The sequence below is a fragment of the Apus apus genome, chromosome 8 (assembly GCF_020740795.1).
Source record: "Apus apus isolate bApuApu2 chromosome 8, bApuApu2.pri.cur, whole genome shotgun sequence".
Lineage (NCBI taxonomy): Eukaryota > Metazoa > Chordata > Aves > Apodiformes > Apodidae > Apus > Apus apus.
The window spans coordinates 11,346,759-11,369,618 of record NC_067289.1 but is presented as its reverse complement, the minus strand read 5'-3'; the positions used below and the strand labels follow the sequence as shown (position 1 = coordinate 11,369,618).

Genomic DNA, 22,860 nt, shown 5'->3' with positions numbered 1-22,860 from the left:
TGAGAGCTAATAAAAATAACATGGCTTTAAGTACTTCTTTTCCTCATATAAACACCATACCAGAGATCTTTTTATAAGGGGCAGGAAAGTATATTTAAATGTACAGTCTCTATTGGAAGTACTCATTGCTTATTTCCTAGTGGAATGTGGATTACCATTCTTCTTGAGTTACTGGTTCTCATATATACTGCCAAGATGTACTGCCACAGCGCAACTCGGTCACACAGCAGTGTCTGCTTTGAAGGCTTGATGGGTGGCCAGGCAGGAGAAAAAATGAATCAGAGGGAACCACAAAGGTGCAAGAAGGCTCTGCTGGCAGCTTACATCCAACAGCTCAGTGCTGTCACCACACTACATGCATTGCCAGGCCTTTGCCTTACAGACTAAACCAGTCAGCATTTCTCTATGGAAATGACTGCAATAGTTTTTTTGCAAAACAGATCTAGCTTTGTAATCGGAAACATTTAAAATTTTAATTTTCCAATATTGATTCCTATGCAGATTAAGGGGTTTTATGCATGGTGCTCTCTGCATTTCTCAGCAGCACCCTGGGGAGAAGCAGTGTGGAAATCATGCTCTGAACGGTCTTGAACTACAATAATCCATTTTTATTTGTGATGACATGACCATCTGTCATGCAACTTTTCTCAGTGAGGGAAGGGGAGCCTGGCAGCCTGCTCCTCCTCTCCCAAATGGTAAGTAAAACTGCCTGCTCTTCTCAACACTCCCTTTAGACCAGTTTCTTATCCAAATCAAAGCACCATCAGCAGTAGCCCTGCAATAGGGAACAGGAGCTAGGACTTGAAAGAAACAGAAAGCAGTGCCAGATTTCTCAAGTAAGAATCAGTCAAAAAACATAGGTAACAATGATTACAAGTTGTTAAAAGCAGATGTAGTGGCTATAAACTTCAGACATTTAAAAATCTAACCTGCAACAAAGAAGAATCAAAATTATCTAACTGCAATACACTGTCTGAAATAATTTCAACAGAATTAATAATCAAAACCCTGGTTTAGCAAGCACATGAAGTGATGTTTCAGTGATGAATGGTTTTGGCCTTTCTGCTGTAAATGGAGGTAGCATGAAAACTTCCATATCCAGTTTTCACTCAGGAAGGCAAAGTTAGCTCTAAGACAAAACAGATATTAACATGAAAGAAAGAAAAAAAAAAAAAAAAAAAAAAAAAAATCAGCATTTTTCAGTAGTCTCAAAACCCCCACTTAGTCCTGTCAGGACTTGCTCTAAAATTTATATTAAGAAATTCTGAATCCTGTAGCAAAGTAAACTCTAGCGTCTCCAAGCTTTTATCTTTTTTTGACATCTCAGTGTAATGTATCACAGACAATTTTGTCTCTGTGCACATAAGAGAGATCTCAGAGCCCCAAGACCTGTAACTTTATGCAATGGCCAGGTGACCGAGCCAGCTCTGAGTGGTTCTGCTCAACATACTGAAAGCAATTAGAAATAGCTGCATTAGCATGCTGCTTCAGACAGATAAACACACCCAGCTTTCCAAAAGAATTGATCAGCATGAACTGAATGCCAAGCAGCTACTAGTGCATCTAGAATCCAAGCCTGTTTGGACCTAGCACATTGTCACCTCATAGCACTGCATGAAGCCGTTTAAATGAACTTAAAATTGACAGTATGGTTCCACAAGGAAAAAAGGAAAGGAAACAAAGGTGGTAATACATTAGTTCCATATGCCTTCTTTAAACTTACTATCTTGACATGACAAAGAAATTACTTCCAATATGGTACCTGATATAGTGTATTTCAAATGTGAGTAATATTAATGCAATCATATTTTTCAAAGAGCTTTTATTTGTCTGCTTCCTTTCTTGAATATACATAACATACACAGCACATAGCTTTTATGTTGGTGTATTATTCAAACACAAGATCCAAGTCCAAATACAAAATTCAGTGATCCTCTTTGCTTTGAATATGAGAGGTTAGCTTCTAACTCACATGAAAAGCCTAAAGACTTACCAGAACACCTCTATACCATATGACTTCTGGAAGCAAAGTATCAAAACCGAGTTCAGATATACATAATTTAATAGTACAGAAAATATATTACTTTTACAAGAAAGTTTTAAAAGAGTTCCTTCCAAAAAGTTAACATCCTCATAAGCCTCTACTCTATCAACTTCCCAAGATCAACTGCAGTCAGATCACTACGGCTACCTGCGCCTTCCGGACGTAAGACCATTTTACAAGAGCACCATCATGACAGTAAAATTGTCAATCCTTTAGCTGTCATAAATATACTTATTTCTTAACTAAAAATACAGGAATCTCACATTTCTCAATTACAATTTGTCAACTTGAAGTATATATAAGCATATAAAGCCAGACAGGACCTTCTAGCACAGAAAATCCCCAAAGCCCTTACTGTCCATTGGAAGCCAAGTCAAACCACATGTTCTCAGAAAACTTATTATTCTTCACACACACACAAAAGTTTAGCTTGGCAACAATTGTGGTAATAAAAAAAAAAGGGAAAAAAAACCCAAACCAGTTTAAAAGATGTGTAAAACCTGTCCAAAGCAGGCCCTTCTACTCCACATCTGTCCAATGACCAGATACCACGTACGTCCTCACAGAAAGAAGTGTACAGAGTTTCAAAGGAATTGTTCAGCATTGCAAACAATAGCACTCAGGTGCTCTGCCTCATTTTTGTTAAATCTCAGGTTTTAACAATTCAAATAATTTGTCATCTGGATTTTAAAAACCCAAGATATACAACATTGAAAGTTCACAGGTTAGTTTTCAAGTTCTTTTCCCAATCATGACATGATTTTGAGGCACCACTGAAAAATCCAAGCAGGAACTGATTGTCTTGCATATAACCATAAACATTCAAGAAATGGTCAGTCTATTCCGAGTTCAAAATTTCTGTTCCCATGAAAGGGAAGAGTAATTATTTTATTTTCTGTATTCTCTAAATGTTAGTATACCATCTATGTTAACTTACAAAACTTGGCACTAGAACTGCCTCTTTCAGAGCCATACAGTCTTCACATGCACTGTAACCTACAGTCAAACATGATTTCCAACTGTGCTGGAAATTTTCTACTACTCTACATCTGACTTTTCTATTAAAAATAAAAATAGGCTGGATTAAAAAGCCTGTCTTCTCACACAGCTTGAAAATCAAGTATCAAAAGGAACAAACAGCAAAAATAGAAGAAATAAACATTGTGCTAGTTACGAAGCTCTGACACCTGACAGCTGAAGAACATTAAAAAAATCCCTATATACAAATTTTATATACACACACAAGGATTAAGAGCTTAAGAAATGGATGATATCTGGGTTTGCATTTCCTTTCACCACCTCTGTATCTAGCTGCTACTCATGCAAATGCATTTTCAAATGTATTATTGTGCAATAATAATATTTTCTGTTTGGTCTGGCAACAGAATTGGGCAAAAACTTTCACCTCTACGTACCTAAAAATATACACACTGAACTTAAAAGTTAGGCCTTAGTTTCTTGGATAAAACATAGCATATTTAGACGTTCGAAACCCAAGCAGGTCTCTCATTTCATTTCGGAATTTTGATAAGTCTTGCCGCAGTTCATTCAGGTTTTCCACAGTTGCCTGATCTGTGCTTTGCATCTTCTGTCTCATGGAAGTCAAGTAACGGTGGACTAAACAACACATCACCTTTTGATAATTCTCATCTCTCTTTTGCTTCAGATTTCTCCATTCCTTTAAAGAAACATGACATATTTACAATGGAACAGTGATCTTTGAGCCCTAAAGCCTTGTATACAATTATACAGAGAATAAATAAGAACAAACTGACAATGATACTTTATAGATACATCCTGATGAGCACAAATTTACAATGCATGTAAATTGCCAGCAAAAGTCAATTCTAAACTGCTGTACCAGCAAAACTGAAAATTTTTCATCTACCTGGCTTGGTAATTGCCCTATGAGTAATTGAGAGTGCCATAATCCTGAACATTTTAAGTATGCATTCCATAAATGTAGTTTTTTAAATGCTACTTTTGTAAGCAAGAAGATGCAAGATTAGTATGCAAGATTACAGGGTACAAATAAAAACATCTACTTTAAAAAAACCTTAAAAATCCCTCCCCCCCCAGCAATGAGATGTTTCAGTGATCCTTCTCAGTTACTTATTTTGACACTTCTGTATGTTTAAAACCAATTACCTTCCCCATAGAATGCTCTTACCTCATCATTTTTTAGATTACCACATATTTCCTTGAGGTTTCTATAAATTTTCAATCAAAGTATTTTTTCCAGACTATTTCTGGGGGAATTGCGGGTTGGAGGGAAGGGGACTGAAACTCCACAAACTGAAAATTAACAGAATCTTACTTAAGTAGAAATAGGTAACATTTATATTTGGATGCAACATAGAATCACGGAATCATAGAATGGTTTGAATAGGAAGGGACCTCAGAGATCATCTAGTGCCAGCCCCTGTGCGTGGCCACACATTATTCCTATTTATCTTTGTAGCACTCACTGTATGACAAGCAGCTTCATGCTACAATTTGCTGATTCATTTTAGCAAGCAGCACCTTTCCAGCTTGAGAGCCTGCAGCTTTCCCAATCATTTCTTACCTTCAGGCTGTTCTGACGTTTCACTTTGCCACTTGATGTATGAGAGCAGATCCATTTACTGAGACTGTTGAAAAGATAACAGATGGTCTTGGGGGAGGGAATAACATTGAAAGGTGGAGGTAGTGTGCATTTGTCATCAAAGTAGCTAAGCCAAAGCTTGGCACGAGCAAACTTCCATTCTTTATCTTCATGATTCTAAAGAATCAGAAACATGAACAGAGATCAGAATAAAAAATATTAACAAGCTATTTTGTAAGTTTTGTTTTTTAATACCTGAAAAACTGACTTTTAATTTTGTTGTATAATATTTTAATATATAGATTATATGCTATTTTAATAAGTTTAATGTACTAATTTTAAATAATTAAAATACAAAACTTAACTCTTCAATTCACTATATACTTCAGTATAAATACAAAATTAAGTTATGAAGGCATAAACGCCTTACCAAACACCCAAACACCACACCGTATCAGACATGGCATTTGGGCTTGAACAGTCATTTTATCAAGGAAGTCTTTAACTCCCAGGGGCCCAAAGCCTTGCTCATGTTCAACGTGCAAGTGCCCATTTTATTTGGATTAAAGCAAATAAAAAGTTCCGATTTGAAGGAAAGATGTCCCTTGTGAGCTCAGAGACAGAGTTCATCCATTAAGGTCTTTGGATGAGTCTACACATTGTAGGAAGAAATTTGTATAACATCCAAAGATACAGTTAGTAATTATTGGTAATTAACCAGAAACCACTTACTGCAATCAGCTGAAAGCTTTTATGAAGCATTGCCACAAGTAGTTTAGTTAATACTATGACAACCACCACATTGTAGGTACCAACAATAACAGCACCCACAAAAGACTGTAATTCTTCACCATAGCTAAAACGTGTGACAAAGATTGCAACGTGTGCCAGGGAGAAGATATACCAGAAGAGAGCAAAACATGTGCCAATAAACCTACAAAACAATAAAGAAAAATAAATTGTGATTAGGTAAAGTAAGCACCAAAGGCGAGTTTACTTAATACAAATTCAAGTTCAGCAAAAAAAATTCCAGTTTTGTTTAATTACTAGGAGTTAAAGGCTAGAACAATCCAACCATTTATAGATATCAAACTCACGAATGGAACGTGTCGTTGCTCTGTTGTTCACAGAAAATTCCAGCACAGTCCTTTTCTTCATTTACAGTAAATCCTTTATCATAAAGTTGTGTCAATCCAATTGTGAATGAGAACAAGACAAGAAGAAACATGCCCAGAAATTTTCCAAAATCTTGTAGCATCTGGCCCATTGAAATCTGTGAAATAGATTTATATAGGATTTTAGTCAAATAGGTAGTTATTTTTTGTTTTATTCTCTTCTTTAGCTTCTAAACAAGGAAAAAAAACCTACTTACATTTTACACGCTTAATTTAAAATGCTAAACAGACCTCAAAATCAGAAGGTACCCTTGTGCCATTTTTCAGTGAAAAATTCTGCATGTTAAAAGAAAACTCGAGTATTTTTAACATCATCTGATAAATTAATATATTTTAATTAACTATAAACAACAGCATGTACACCTTTTTCTTTATTTGTAATATTAGTGGTAATAAGGAACTAACAAGTTAATAAGTAAAAGCAGTAAATAAAATGCATTTGAACATAAATACCATAACAGAAACTTAAGATAACACTTAATAAGGACATTGAATGTTTTAGGTAAGATTTTAAATATAAACAATGTATAGATGTGCCAGCACATAAAAACTGGAGTGTAAAGTACAGAAGACATGATATTAAATTCAGAGTATTAGTTTTGATTTCAAAATACCCTATACAGAAGCTTGCAACAGTACAAATACAGCATCTTTTAAAAAAATAAAAACGCTTGTGTGCACTTTTCCAATGCAGAGAAGACCTTGACTTACTTTTGTCATAAGCACAAATTTTTACACAGACACAACATCAACCATGTACTACATTTGAATTACTCTTCATATAAACTTCTTCAGAGAACAGTATACAATTACAAAGAATGCAAATATATAAAATGGGGTCAAGTAAATCTAATCCTCTATATAAATAAGCATGTGGAAAGCCTAATCCTATATGGATCACATAGTCTAGAATTATATCACTGGTTTTGCAAGTACAAGTTTACTGTAAGCTAAAGTGCCAGCTCCTGCTTCTTCCTATGCTGCTGGAGACTGAGTATCCCTCTTGCACAGCAGACTGAATCTTTGCACAGTTTGCAACAGTCATAAAGAATCTGTAACAGCAGGCAGAGCCATGCAGTGATTATACCATCTGGTCAGAGGATGAATGTAATCCCCATCACACTGTTTCATCACATCTATATTTTAAAGAAAAAAATCCCCAACAACAAAAACATCTATCCTTTAACTGACATGTGATTACAGGCAGGAGAGACAAAGCAGATTAAACAGGAATGTATAAAAACTGCAAACCACAACTCTATTTTGTTTGTAATAGAGTGTAATAACAGCCGCTTCATATAGTCATGCTGTTCCTTTCTAAGTATTTAGAATTTCTAAGCATTTGAAATCTAATAATCTAATCTAACAGAATACTATTCTGTTAGTAATAAAAAACCACCACACACGGCCAACTTACAAATCTGAATTAAAATAGATTTTATTAATCAGTAAGTTAAGTAACTGAATGCTTAAAAATAACAGCCCAGAGAACACAGTAGCTGCCTTTCCCCCCCGACACGGTTGGGTTTCCATACCATATTTGATTACCACCATTTGAACTTTGTGACCTACTTTCAGAAAATACTGTTGGAGTTGTTGCACAAGCTGTACTGGCCAACAGAAATAACATAAGCTTCAGTGTGCCACTGAATGGAGTGACTGTTTTTATTTACTTGGAAAATTTCATAACTTGGCCTCCCAGTAAAAAACCTGTGAAAGTTCTAGTACATAAATAAATATGCATATTAAACAGTAAATCTCTTTAAATTGTGGAGAAACTTCAGTGTTCAACCAATTTGTATAACAAGCCTAACACTTACTGCAACATCAAGACTTCAGTATTTTTCAAAGTATGCAAGTACATTTCCATTTTAAAATGTATAAAAGAAAAAAAATTAAAATAATTAACAGCAACAGTCACAGACAGAGAGAAAAGGGAAAGAAGTAAAACTAACTTAATGCTGAGAAAAGAAACAGGCATCTTCCAATAGTATTAAACTGGTTACAAGAAATATGAACATTATTTTTAAAGCACTTTTTATGATGATTTATAAAAGACCCATTTAACATATTTTTTAAAAAGACAGCATGGTTAGTTATAATGGAAAAAATATCACAAGAAAGTGAACTATACTAGGTCTTCCATTATTTTTCTTTCCTTTTTCATCTTAACTGGTATGTTTTACATGAGATTTAAAAAGACCACAAAACTTCAATGCAATATCACTTGTTTTTACTTTTTACTTTCTGACTTATTTATTTTCCTTTTCAAAAAAACTCTTCATAAGAAATTAAGATCAAGTTTAATATTTTCTCAAGGAGTAATGATATTCACCTGGAGTGGTCCCAGAATAGAGCTGGTTGTGTACATGAAGAAGAGACGCAGATAACTAAGAACATTAGCAAAAGCAAAAAGACCTTCTGCCACTAGGGTAGGATGGAATGCATCCCAGTCCTTCCTTTCAGCATAATCATGAAACTGCAAAATAAAAAGGACAAACTGACATCATTGACATTGTAAATACAGAAATGCAGCCATGCACCACTCCCTACTCTGCCTCCAAAACAGGCAACTGCAGAAAAGAAATTAACGCACAGGATTCACAGATGGTTTTGAGATATCTCACTCTTTTCAGACAAAGGTGACTTTAAAAGCCATGCTAGAGGGAGCCAGAAATCAGACTATGTAAATTTAGCACCTAACTTGGCCATTCACTTCCTTGGTGAACCATTTATTCACCCATTCTGCTTTCTTTTCTATTCTGTTTTGCACAGGTGGTTGTAAAGAGGGACCCTTGCACTTCATAAACATGTGCATTGTCTAGTGTAACAGCCCTCATTCAAAATGAACATGCTGCAGAGATAACTAATGTACACATGCGACTGCAGTGTGCTTATAGCTCATCTTAACCAGTTTTAGAAAGATTTAGGAAGACCTAGGAGCCAGAGTTCCTTCAATGGATTTTAGGAGCGATTACAGAGAACGGAAGCCACAAGTGAACTGCTGGTGTAAACACACCCTTAAATTATGTCCACTAGGTACTATTAAACTATTCATCGAATATCCAAAGATCTCTAACTTTCAGCTTGGCTGAAAACATTCAGCATTTATATTAGCAGCTTCTGCTATCTCAAAATGCACATTCAAAACCTAAGAAAATACGAGCTGCTTTAAAAAACCTTGCCCAAAACTGAGCTGCACAAAGATGGCCAACAAACAGGGATATAAACATTTTAATACCTTGCAATTGTATGTGTATAAATCCTTCCGCTAGAGAGACTCATCCTTTATTTCTTAGCAGCTTCAGTGCCAGTAATATGGACCTAAGACATAACTAAGCATTTTAATTTGGCTATCTAGATCTTTATGAACTAAAAACTTTGCCAGACAGATGTGACAAAAAAGACATCCTGTTACACAGGACAGGAGTCCTGCAACTTCCACAAGGTTACAACTTAAACTACCAGCAAAGAGCTCTTAGATCTTAGCAAAGGAACTACTACCAACATGGCTGGTTGCAAAACAAATGGTTGGGAAGGCAGCCCAACACAGGTTTCTCTATTTTTTCCAAGAAACAGAGCTTCCCTTCCAAATTATTAGCAGCCCCTGAATCAATGCACAGATAGGGAAGTGAGCCAAACACCAAGTAGGGAGGAACTGAACCAGTTTATTTCCCTCTCAACTGCCAGACAGCTGTCAGCTCACACTTTGCAATACAAAATAATGGTGCTACTACACTGTCTTGAATTTTGCTAAAATATTCATATTCAATTGGTCTGGCAGCTTGCCATATGCTGTGTAGCTAACAAAACATGCAACAGAATGTGGATGATCACTCTAAAAAACTTAAATCCTCAACCAAATCCAGGTGGCTTTTCACAGAGAACAGACAAGGCTCCTCTATGGTCTTGGGGCTTTTTTCCTTATTATAAAAAAAAAACCCAGAAGCAAACAACAAACACCCCACAAACAAAAAAAACCCAAACTCCACCAAACCAACAACAATTAAAAGAACCCCACAACCACTTAGAATATCTGAGCGTATGTAATCAAAAGCTAAATAAAACTTTCTGTAACAAAAAAGTGTTAGGCAATCTAAACACAGAGTTTTAATGTTAGCTTTCTGCATAGTACAAATGTCAAATCAGAGGAGTTGTATGGGGAGATTTCCCCAAATGAAAATCAAGCCATTCAGAAGACCAGCCAGCTCTTACAAGGAAGACAGTAGCTCTGTTCAGGGTCTCTGACTACTTGAACATGTTTTGATGTATTTTCTAACTCCCATTTGCCTCATCAACTCTTATAAGCCCAAGATGCACCAAGACCAGAGATCTTGGCAACTACACAGCCTATACCTATACCACACAGAATACTTAACTCAGAAGCCTAGACTGCATCCACACAGTAGGCTGTTACTAATGTAGTACACTTAACAGCAACATCCTATTACTAATGTGCCACATGCAACATATCTTCACATATTTTGCAGCCATGTACTGCTTTTGTATTTGCACAGTCAGTCCCAGCAGAGCTTTGGATCTATGAAGTTGGGTGCTTACCTTGTTATGGGCAACTACTTTGAGAGCAAAAGTAGCCAAATACAGAGAATTCATGACAAAACTAAGCTGGTTACGGGATTCTTCTAAAAAGTCTTCTAAACCATCATACCAGAGTCTCTTAACATCTGACCACACCATTCCTGCAGGAAAAAAACAAAAAGCCAGGGAAGTCAAACCATTACACTGAATAGATACTCTTTTACAACTACAGCACTTTCAACTGTCTTTTTGTAAATTATATTTTAGCAAAGAGAAAGAAGTAACCAAGTATATTTACTACAAGGGTTGCTTTGGATTTCAAGTATCCATCATAAGGCAACAAGATGTTTAGCCTTTTCAAGCCTATTTTCCAACTAAGACGTTGTCCAATAAAAAAAGGCATAGAAGAAATTAATAGGAGAAAAATCGGACAGGAAAAAGTCAAATTTCAATAAAGGTAGAAGACTAGAAGAGAAAAGCTTTTTCTGAAAAGTATTCACCTTTTTCCAAAAGCACTACAGAAAGCACTACTTGACTATATGAAGCATACTGTATGTTTTGAAAGGTGTAGGTATTACAAAATGTTTTTTAAGTATAAACAGTTCAGTAAAGCAGAAACTTTTCCTACTCTGATATTAAGTAATATTAGGACAGAAAAGAGACCATGACTTAAGATTGCAAAAATCAGAAGGTTACCTTAGAGCAACATGCATTTAAATATTCAGGGTCTTTACAGTAAACAGAATTTTGCCATTGTCAATTATGTCTGGTTGTACAGGAAAATACAGTGGCTAAAAATTTTACTAACTGAATGTCTGTTACATCCTTGATATTTTTTGTAAAACTTGAAAGTACCATTAGACGAAATATAATGGCACCTTTGATTTCTATTAATATTCAGTTATTTAATATATTTTCAGTACTTCTGATGTATGCTACTATATTTAGGACAAGAAGCAGAGCAGCATGTGTATAAATGGTAGTTAAAAACTGTTAGACTTGGTTCAGCTTTTAGGACTTTGCAACTTCTCTAAAACTTGGACCTAGTAAAAGCAAGACCCAGTTAACAGGTTAAAAAGCAATCAGATACTTAAGTTCAGTCAGCTTTATAGCAACGTTGGAAGGCATAATAAAAAAAAAAAAGGGTGCTATGTGCAGCCTATGTGCAGCTCATGAAAGGACATAAATCTCTCTTCTTTATGGTTATAAAGAAAGTATTTCTAAATCAGAACCTCTGTGCCCCTTCATATGTATTTTATACTAATTTTGTTACTGAATCAGCAAAAGGAGCTGGGGAAGTAAACATGCTATAATTTGTTACTTACACAAAAGAATTTAAATTCTGTTGCTTTATTTTGCTGCATTACTTGTATGATTTAGGCTCAATAACTCAGAGAATGAGAATTACTATATTTATTATTTTGAAAGTCAATCTAGTGGAACACAAAACTTAAGTGTTAGAAATTCTGCTGAGGTCATTTTGTCATTGATTTTTAGAAAGCACTTCAATAGGACTACTGAACAAAGTAACGTAGGTCATTCCAGTTGATTTTGTGATATGTTTTCTAAATACATTATTTTTCAACTTACTGAATAGTTGTAAGGAAACAGTACAATGTGTAACTAAAAAAATATGCATTGAAGCTACAGATGCAATTACTATTTTAAAACAATCTGAAGATTTAATAATGTGAAAAATAACCTGATTCTAATGATTTGTGTTACTTATAAGTAATTTTTCAATCCTATGTGAAATCCACATATTAAAATACTACAGGAAAAAAATAATGTTTCTATAGTTTCAATAAAATTTCCAAGACCACCTAATGACACACTTCCTGCCTGCATTAAACTTGATGGAAAAAAGAATTTCTAAAATCAGGTACTGAATCTCAAAAAAAAGGAGGGTCTGTAACACTGATTTGAATGCTACATTTCAAGCTTTCAAGTTTATTTCAAGAACTGCATGAGTTTGAGTGTGGGGTATTGGGTATTTCCAAAACCTCCATGACCTACTCCATCTTAATAGAGCTAAACAATGAAAGGAATCACTATTACAAAAAACCTTACTCTAAAATAACAAATAAACCACCCACAACTTGTTAGATAAAAACTGTTTTTGACTGTATCACTACTTTTTACCAATCCAACCAACCAAACAATACATAGCTAATTGCCTTACATTAATAGATAAGTTCCCATGTAAAATTTAAAACCAAACACACACAAACTAAAAACATTTTTAAAGGTTTTAGCAAAACAAAAGGACATGAGTACTCAACAAAAATTATACCTGTGCTCCCTCTACTGCTTCAACCAGAATTAACATGCACCGTCAGTTACAGTAATTTCCAGATATGGAAAGTTATAATATGGGAAAATAACACTTGTTGTGTTTTAAAACAAGGATAAGATGAACCCACACCTTCACTATTAGACTGAGATGGAGCATGCATGCATACATATGCATAAACATACATAACACTTTTAACACGGCAACCCTGCAACAAGCCCAAATTACATTATTACTTCTCAAATCAAACATCACAGAATTGGTCATGACAGACTGACTTGTTATGTACTGTTGATGTACTACTAAGCTTGTATATGTTCAAAGTTTTCTCCCTGAGTTGAGCAGAATTGCTATAAAAATTGCATATTGGCAACTATGAAAGATTTTGCAGAACCCTACATTTTTACAACTGTTTTAAGTTGGATTAATCTAACCAAAATTTACAGGATCCTCCTGTTCTATCTAGCTGGAACACATTAAACTAGAAATGAAAACAGTGCAGGAATTGATCATATGACTGTAACTGCCTATTTACTCCAAGTATTGACAATCCAGAAAAATTATCATTAACTTGCATACAATGCACGAATACTTTTAAATCTACTTTATGATTACATGAAGATCTTAGCTAGATTTTCAAAGGAACAGTAACTTCACTAGCATTATTCAGATTCTAGTATAATTCCATAGAGAGGCACACAAGTAATTCAGAAGCTCAGATCATTCCTGCTGTTCTATAAAATTCATCGAACCATGGAATATTGTAAGTGGGAAGAGATCCATACAAATCATCAAGTCCAACTAGTGACTCCACCCATTTGCAACCTAAATGTTAAATCTTGTCCAAACACTTTTTTCTTGTAAAAGAGAGATGGAAGAACTTTAAAGTCTTGTAGACTGTTGACTGATGAAAAAACAAGTTTGACTTACAATGACTAAACCCCTAATACTACGTAATTCTAACTATTAATGAGAAATAATTGGAAAAAATCTATAATTATGTCAGAATTCATTTTAATCCTCAACTTAGCACCAAAGAAAACTAGCTGATGACAAAACTATTATAAAACTATTAACCTGAGGAACACACACTTGCTTTGCCTTCAGGTTTGCTGTTTTTTTAAGATCAGAATTTTAAAATGTGTAGGAAGATACACATCTGTTACACTAGTTTGTTATTGCACAAATGAATCTCACTTGCATCACTCATCACCAGCACTTCTGAAGAAAAAAATCACATTCCTCTTCTGCTAGATCCTACATTCTGCTTCTGACGCTTCACCTTCTGTGTTAACTAGACTGTTCCGACACTTCACATCCGTTCCTCAAAATGTACTGCTGTTTTTTTCTCCTGTGACACTATCATCAAAAGAGTAAACTTCAGTCAAGGAAATGAGAAACATGCTAACTTCATAAGAAGGCAGTACAAATCTTTCCTATCAACATCAGCAATTGTCATCCAATCTACTCAAATCATACCTACCAATGAGCCATATAATCAGAAGGTAGTCTATTCTCTCGAGGGCTGGTCCCATTGTATTCTTTTTATTCTCATTGTAGACAAGGGAGTACAAATTAAGTAACAGCAGAAACGTGAAATATGAAGCTCCATGAATAATAAACTTCATAAAAGGAGTGTGAATCATTCTACCTACTCGAGATTTAGGGGCTAACAAGTAACACAAGGACAGAACTGGCCAGAAAATGCCAACCATCAAAACAGTCAAAATTTTCTTGCACGTGTGCTTGCGCCGATAGCCTGCCATCTGTCCAAACCATACCGTGTTTAGGAACTGCTGGCAGTTAGACTGAGCAACAAACTGGGGGGGAGAAAAAGAAACAAACAAGAAATCAGTCTCAAGTTTCTTAATCCTCATTACTAATTTACATTATTAAAATTCATTTTCAAACTGCACATTACCAATGAACAAGTGAAAGCAATAATATTAAGCTGAAATTATTATCTCGTAAGAGAACAATATCTGAAATACATGAATATGCTTCTTTAATGTGTAACAGAAATGTGTGATGCTGTTCTAGAACATTCCATAACTGTGGCTTATGACAGTTAAACACTATGCATTTTAACAATTTCACAAACAGTGCAAAACAGACAGAACTGCAAACCCTGCAAATGCTAACTGAAAATGGACTTTGCATGGAAGGGAAACTTTATGTCTCCAGTTCTTGTATTAGAATCCAACAAATATCCATGTGCCTTCTAGTACCACAAAACTAGAGTTATAAATTGTCAAGGGATGAAGACAACAATGACATACTGAATTAGTAAGTTTCCATGCTGCTGGCATAAAAACAAAAGGTGCTCCTGTTCTGGAACAGAAGTGCTACTCAGTTCTACCAGCATAGGTCTAACATAATTCTGAACAGCACAGAGGATGCCTAAAGCAAAGCTGAACAGCTAACGACAAGTGATAAATCATTCATCACACCTAAGGATCCATGCTTCCCTAGGCAAGGATTTAATGAGGATGTGAATAAATAATTACCAGTGCCAGAGCTGTTCATAAAAGCATGGTAATCTACACTCTGATACAGAAAACAATACTTTCTTCTCCACAGTAAATACTGAAGAAAGACTTAATATATTTCAATATCATTTCCCTGTTTCACATGTACATATTCTGTGTATTGCCACCTCTTCTGTAACACTTGCAAATTTATTTTCACTTCTATGTCTAGAGGCAGAACAATAAATTAATTGCTAGCCAAGTACAGTATGAAAAGCCCATCAAATTACTGCAAACACAAACCTCTTTTTGATTATACTTGATGGCAAGTTTTAAGCGACTTAAGTTCATCCTCTCTTCCAACAATCCTCGCTTGTCTACATGTTCATCACTGGATGTGTGATTCAGAATAACTTCCAGCTCCCGTGAATTCCGTGCCTGTGCAAGCAAATCTTTAGCAAAGGTTTTGCACTGTTGAGCTAGCTCCTCATAATCATTTCTGGAAGACACAGAAACAGTACACAGAATTACACGGCTCTCATATTTTCCATTAAATCACTGACTATGCATTTTTGGTTGATATTGTATGTTATGCTAAGACAAATTAAAAAAACCCAACCCAATAGTCATGTCAAGATCCAAGGATTCTGAAGACAACCATGGGTAGGTTTTGCCATTTAACACTACAATCATAGTCTAGTCTCCACTAGGCAAAGAAAAACTTAGAAACAGACTTAGACTACACAGTAATTTCTATGTAAACAGTTAAAGCTTAGAATTACTTGCAGAAGATAAGAAAAATGCAGTAGTCACAAGTAGGACACTGGTAATTAGTAATTTGGACTTTCTAGTTGGAAGTTGTTTTGGGTTTTGCTTTTATTCATATAATCTGAAAATTAAAGTCTATTCACTGAATATTATTTATTAATACAATAAACACAGGAAGAAATTACACTATTCATTTGTCTCACCTGGCACACAGTCCATTGTAGGGCCAAGCTGTATCACAGAAATGCAAGAGTTGAACTCTTATTAAGAAAAAGACAAACAGCTATTATAACTGAAAATCTCTACATTGTTTAGGAAAGCAGAATTTTACCTCGTACCCATTTGCTTTCATGTTCTCATAAAAATACATGCTTTTATGCTGCTAAGTTTCAAAATGGTAGAAACCTGCATAGTTTAAATATAAAATTATACTGCGCTTTTGCTCATTATATAGACATGCATTTTCAGCATGAAATCTACACACATATTCATATTACACACACACACGCATGCTGTTCAGTCTTGTAATACAAGGAGCAAAATTAAGAAACAATACCCAAAACAACTCCCAGCATGAGTCAGGTCAGTATAAACAAGGCATTGCATACTTCTACCTTGATGCAGGAGACAAAAGTGCAAAGTATTAATGAATTATCAATGTGATTAACAGGTGTGATCTTGAATTACATCAGAATTTAGCATAATTTCTATTTATTTTTTCCAGAGTAGAGCTGAAATTTGAACAGTTGGTGCAACTATACACATTGAACTGTCTACACCTAAAAGGTTTTACAGTAATTGTCAAAATGACTGCTAATGAGACATAAATTATATAACTTGTTATCATGTCTAATCATCAGTTTAAACACTCCGATGACAAAAATAATAAACCTCTTCTGCTGAATACACATCTCTGTACGTGTAATTTAATAGAAGTATAGAAATTGATTTACGTTTTCAATTCCTACCTGAATTCAACCTCAACAAGGCTTAATTCCTTCAAGTCTGCACTAAGTTCAAAAGCTCGCAGGATCGGATCCTCCTCTGTCAACATGATTAAAGCAGGGCTGGCCAAACACCGGTAAATGTCAAGACGAAACCTGTGACAAAAGATGAGCAAGCAAAATCAAGAAGTTTCATCTGATTAGCAGTTTCAAATCAGAGCCTATTCCAGAAGTTTGCATAGAACAGTCAGCTGTTTTATGACAAAACAATTGGGTCTCTTAAAATCAAACACTACAAGCATTTAACGTGATGTCACAGAAGACACTGTCCTTCCCATACTTAGAAACCCTGTTCTTCTAAGTACCAAAAATTGGCCAAGCCAGTATCCTCTTCTTTTCCACACTACTTCCACTGTAACCAGTGTATCAGCAGAAGGCCATCAATTAAGGTAACAGTACTGGTAAAAGCTGGTGTCTTAAGTGTTACACAGTAGCTCTTAGGGTTCTTCAAGTAGAAATAGGAGGAAGTAAAGAATTTAAGGTCATCTTCTTTACAACTAAATTAAAAACAGTGAGAAGCCTTAACGTGCCATACAAAAAGGAAAAATCAGGGAAAGCATCTGAAGGGACATTTTCCTCTTGCAGAACTAGTGACTCCTCAACATTGAAACCAAATCTGTTACCAGTTCTAGTTTAAACTAAGAGCTGTTATCTCAAAAGATTTTATTGTTCATTTGCTGGGGATACCCTCACACCTCTTCTCATACTGAAGTTAATGACACGGGATATCAGACAGATGTTGCCATTGCAGGTACCACAAGGTGGCCTGCTGCAACTGGATATGAGTAACAATTGTTATTTCACTTACCTTATTGCTTAGTAACTTGGATACACACTGAAGTAATTATGTAACAAGTAACTGTATATTGTAACTGTAGTCCAGCTCTACTATTTTTCATTGTGATTCTCTCATATTCAATTATGTTCAACCCTCAAATATGTTGTCAACTTAACCAGACAAAATCTGAAGATGCGTAAATCCCAACCATCATTTTTAACCTTTACTAAAAAGCTTTCTACTTTCAAAAACACTGAAAAAAATATTTAGTCTGCATCCATTGATCTGTGCCACAATCTCTTCTAGAAACAGAATTATCCATCTCCTCATTCTGGCTCAAAAACCCCAAGTATTCACTAACTTATGAAAAATATTACTTGCATAGTTTCTATGCTTCCAAACCAAAGATAGCTAGAATGTTTGTGACACAGTCGGTAGAATGGAAAGGCACTTAGCTTAATGTGCATAGTGATTAAGAGCATAAAAACAAAATGAAAAAAAAAAAAAGCCACTGCCTCCCACCAGCTTTTCAAGAACTACCAGCTCTCACACTGAAAGCTGCAATGCTTTAAAGAAACCCGCTCATAAACCTCACCTCAAAGAGAAAATGGAAATACACTGAATCTGACCCAAGCAACACAAGAGAATGAAGATTGTTTTTGTTATCTTCTACAATTGGCAAGTCATACCTGGAATGTCGCAGACTATCTTTTTTGTTCTTTGCAGTACACAGTGTGCATTCACAGCCTACAGCATGAGGCTTTGGTAATGAGATGTCTTGCTTTAACAGCATGGTGAGAATTTCATAGTTGTTACGATGAGCAGCTAAAATGACAGGTGCCACATCCATGGTTGTTGAGTACTCCGGGTTCTGAATGCGTTCCATTAGTTTCTGGAACAAAATGTATGAAGTATCTAAATTTATTACATCAAGTTTAGGACAGCATTTACCTGTAAGGGGTTTTTTTGACCGTTAAACAACAAATCTCTCCTTCAAATTATTTCCATATGTTTCATAACATAAAAATAAGAAAAAAATTGTAAAAACATTCAAACACCTCTCAGATAAATATTGGGGGGAAAATGGAGATGTTTCTGATTTATTTATATAGAAAACCTGACATTCAGTGTCTATCTTCTCCAGTATACATGCACAGTATTAAAAAGTGTATTTTGCTCTAGTTTGAGAAAAATGATGAGTATATTTACTATCTAAGTAGAGGAAAAACATTCTGACTCTACCACATTCTCTTACACAACACCTTATTCCTTCCCTTAGTCCACCTCTACTTGTGAACTTTCACCAGTTTTTTGATAGCTGAACATTGCCAAGATAAGCTTCAACTGGTTAATTTCAAGGTGAAGATTTGATGTTTACAGATTGTTTGAAAAATCTACAAAGCTTCAAATATAGCTTCCCGTTATAGGTCAAGGCTGCTAACTACCTTGGAAACTGTCTACAAAAAAAGATTTACAACCATGCTATTTTTTTTTTCCTCTCTTCTGGACTAACTAGACATCTGTTAGCTTTTGGTGCATGTAAAGCCACTAGATTCCTTAGGCAATAAAGCAAAAGAACGTATTCTATCCTTTAAGACAAAAGAGACTACAAAAATAATCCCTGATGTCTAGATTCTATCAGCTTAGATAGGCAGAATTTCATCATAGGACATTGTTTTAAATATTGTGGTTACCCAGAACACAATCATATGGTCCCCACTCCCCAACCAAAAACCCAGAAAGAACAACACTCAACTACAATGGTTGGTCTGGAGGATCTTTTTGGTCGGTGATTAAGTAGGATGTCAACAGCTCCCACCACTTCCGAGTCAATAGCCACCAGAAGTGCATCTGATGACTAAGGAAAGAAAACAAGTCATATGTGAAAATATAAGTAACTTAAACAACATAAGAAGTCAATCTGAATATAAAGTGTCTTTTTATTATCAACTACCACAATATTGTTTTGTATTATCACTACACAAATGATCAGGATACAAATTCAGGTTGTCTTTCCAGGACTTAGTGTAGCATTACTGATAATTTGTTTCACTGCACAAATGGTAGAAGAACCAACTTCAGAAATTACTTTCCAGCAAAGATGATGGAGGATACTTGCAAAAATGAAGTTCTAAGGGACAGTTAATCAGATTATTAGAAGAGTTAAAAGCACAAGCCTATATAACACAACTCAGGCACAGGTAAAGTTTAACAAGCACTGCAGAATCCCATGCTTGCCTTAGCTTGAAGCAATCTAATATAATGTGCATTTTTCTAACTGTGTTGCCATTTAAAAAGTTACTGCATTCCATGGCCAAAGAGATCCCTGCACTCTACACTTCTTAGTATGATGCTCAGAGATTATATACTGTTTATTTTACTCAAAGATAAAGTATGCGTTCTCTGTGCAAAAAGAATACCATTTAAAATAAATTCAGATTTGTTAATATAATTGAAAATGTCACTATACACTTGCCATCCCAAAAAAATCCTACTAGAAAAATAAATTAGTGAGACGAAAATGCTTTTAGAACTACTAAACAAAAAAATAATTGAACTGCCTATAAAGACAGATTCTATTTCCTTCCAAATTCTGACAGATTAATAGAGAAGATACATAAAGAGTAGAAAACATATATCAGTGACTACACAGAAAATTTTCAGTAACTTATGTATTGTATACCTGGCAGCCGTAATCCAAAAGAAGCTGTAGTATGTCCAAGTTTTCATTTTCAATCGTTATGGTAACAGCATTTCTTCCAAGCACATCCACACAATTTATGTTCATTTCACCCGAGCTGTTTTCCTCTAAGAGTTTCTTAACCATGTAATAGTCACCTGCACAAGTAACACATGAATGTCACTAAATATTATTTTAAAGCAAGCATGTGAAAATTTTAAGTACCAGCTACCATCAAACAAGAAAAAATTCCACAGCTGACATCAAATATGTGAGACAATTAAGAAGGCAAGGTAGATAAGCATTCTCTCATCAAGGAGGTAACTGAAAACATCTCAGGAGGTCTCTTTCAGTAAAGTACTAAGACATGCACTGTTCACCCCTTTAGTTCAGCCCTAAAAACACACACACACACAAAACCATAGGTACTTTTCAAAATTGGGACAAAAGCTCACACATAACCTGTAAGACCCAGGAAACATGAAGATCAACTACATCTGAGGTTTCTCAGCTCAAAAAAGCCATAGGCTCAGAAAAGCCCTCTCTGTAATGCTCAAAGAGATTTGCATCTTCCTTGAGAAGAAGCCACAGTAGTCCTCTCTGTATCACTATAATTTTAGCATAGATGTATCATCAAAGCAGGTGTGATATAATACTACAATGTCATCAAATTCAAGCTAGGAAATCTGATGAGCAAGTAAAGCTCCCTACAGTAGGGTGTACTTAAGCTGCAGTTTCCTATCTGACTGCAGTACAGACATACCAGCCTGCCCTGCTTACTATTATTCTGTTCGATTGATTCTTCTTGCCAAAGTTAAAATATTTGAATTATTTTTGTCTCTAGGGTAACAGATAAGTTTACAACATAGAAGACCACAATAAAGACAAACCTTAGTGTAGAATACTTACAGAAGCATACATAGAATGTATGTATGTGGAGTAAAACATGTACAGAGCCCACAGGAGTACCAAACAAGTACTGGGCACCTACTTGGCAATAAAGCTGTGGCTTCAGAGCAGCGCAGGCAGCCCGGCTCCCGCAGCAGGGCACCGCACCGCAGGGAGCAGCGGGGCACGCACCGCAGGACAAGCCCCCGCTCACCTCCCCCCGCCGCCGCCAACACAGCGCAGCACACGGGCAGCTCTGCCTGGAAACGGCGTCTCCGAGAGCGCTCGGCACGCGGTTAAAAGCCGATCTCGGAGTTTAATGTTTCTGACATGTTAAGATCAGTTTGACTTAAGACCGTTTCTATTTAAGGCTAACCAAATATATGCTTAAAGTAAACAGCATATTTTCGACACGAACAATCTCTTCCCGTGCACCACCATGGGCGAAAATCCCAGGAAACGAGACTTGCTCATTCTGGGGATGTCCAGGCAATCCCCACTTTTACCACTATATACTCACAGACTCTTAATACCTTGAACGCAGCAAATACTGCAGGAACTCCCCCGGCACGAAGGAATTCCCTCACAACCCCAGGGCTGGACCGACGCCCCGCGGGTAGCGGGACAGCGGGAGGCGGCGAGGCCGGAGCCCAGCCCAGCCCAGCCCCGGCGGGCAGCGGGACGCAGCGAGGCCGGGCTGGTTACCCCCGGCCCCTGCTGGTTGCCCGCCCCCGGCCCCTCCTGGTTAGCGGCCCCCGGCCCTGCCCAAACCGCCGGGCGCAGGCGGGCTTGGCCCCTCGGAGCGAGCGGCCGAGGCCTCCGCTCCTGGAGGGGGAGGCGGGCCCGCCGGGGCACGGGGACCGGTACCTTTGTCGCAGGCCAGCAAGAAGAGCTTCTCGTCCAGGGTGGTCTCCTCCTTGACCTGCCGCACATCCTTCAGCGCCAGCAGCTTGTTCGGCGAGGCAGAGGCGGACGGGTCCGCGCTCTGGTACAAGGCGGCCATGGCGCCGGCTGCGCCAGGCCCCTCAGCGCGCGGGCGGGGCCGCCGGTGCCCCCGCGGGGCCGCGCTGGGGGCGGCGGAGCTGGCGCGGGGCCCCGGGCCCGCAGGGCGCGCGCGCTCCGGCCGCACCGCGCAGGCTCCGGGGCGGAGCGCGGCGGTGGCGCGAGGCCTGTCCGGGCCCCCGCCCCGCAGCAGCTCCCCTCGGCTTTAGAACCTCTTGTTGACAGTGTTCTGAGGAAACAATTCGTTTCCGGTGGTGCGAGCTGTCACTGATCCTTCAACATTCAGCCCTTGGAGCTTATACGTCAAAGGTTGATACTGAGAAGGATGAGATGGTTACTCCTGAAAATCCATGAAGGGAACAAAAACCTACAGCAATAGTTAGACAGCAGGAAATACTGACACCTACGAGCCTGGGCAGGTAAATACAATCCTTTAGAACCGTATTGTCCAAGAAGAGATAATTTATTCATGTGGTATAGAGTTTAAGTAAGCCTTAGTTTAGCCTACCTTGAATGAGTACGAATTGACTTCGTACTGATTTGCCTCCAAAGAATCGAATTCTATACAACACTGTCATTGCTTAGACCTGGGAATATAAACCAGGTAACTATCAACTATTAATAATTTATTCTTAGT

General features: G+C 36.9%; 1 protein-coding gene across 1 annotated transcript; it reads right to left on the bottom strand.

Annotated features, from left to right (window-relative positions):
* Positions 1 to 1,805: 1,805 nt before the first annotated feature.
* On the bottom strand, positions 1,806 to 22,385 carry TRPC1 (transient receptor potential cation channel subfamily C member 1). The gene is made up of 13 exons (XM_051626502.1): positions 22,089 to 22,385; positions 20,337 to 20,491; positions 19,410 to 19,511; positions 18,343 to 18,545; positions 16,840 to 16,971; positions 15,407 to 15,602; positions 14,119 to 14,455; positions 10,364 to 10,503; positions 8,139 to 8,282; positions 5,726 to 5,901; positions 5,361 to 5,562; positions 4,611 to 4,805; positions 1,806 to 3,722 (listed from the first exon to the last, which is right to left on the bottom strand). The coding sequence occupies exons 1-13, from the start codon at positions 22,222 to 22,224 to the stop codon at positions 3,495 to 3,497; spliced, it is 2,346 nt and encodes a 781-aa protein (XP_051482462.1). The 5' UTR covers positions 22,225 to 22,385; the 3' UTR covers positions 1,806 to 3,494.
* Positions 22,386 to 22,860: the final 475 nt, after the last annotated feature.

Excerpts from the sequence above, each read along its gene's own strand:
- TRPC1 (XM_051626502.1), bottom strand. The coding sequence starts at position 22,224 with ATGGCCGCCTTGTACCAGAGCGCGGACCCGTCCGCCTCTGCCTCGCCG. Across the intron at positions 18,546-19,409 it reads CCTCCAGACCAACCATTGTA|AAACTAATGGAACGCATTCA; the intron begins GTTGAGTGTTGT and ends ATTTTGTTCCAG. Across the intron at positions 4,806-5,360 it reads AAAGCTTTCAGCTGATTGCA|AATCATGAAGATAAAGAATG; the intron begins GTAAGTGGTTTC and ends CTGATTCTTTAG.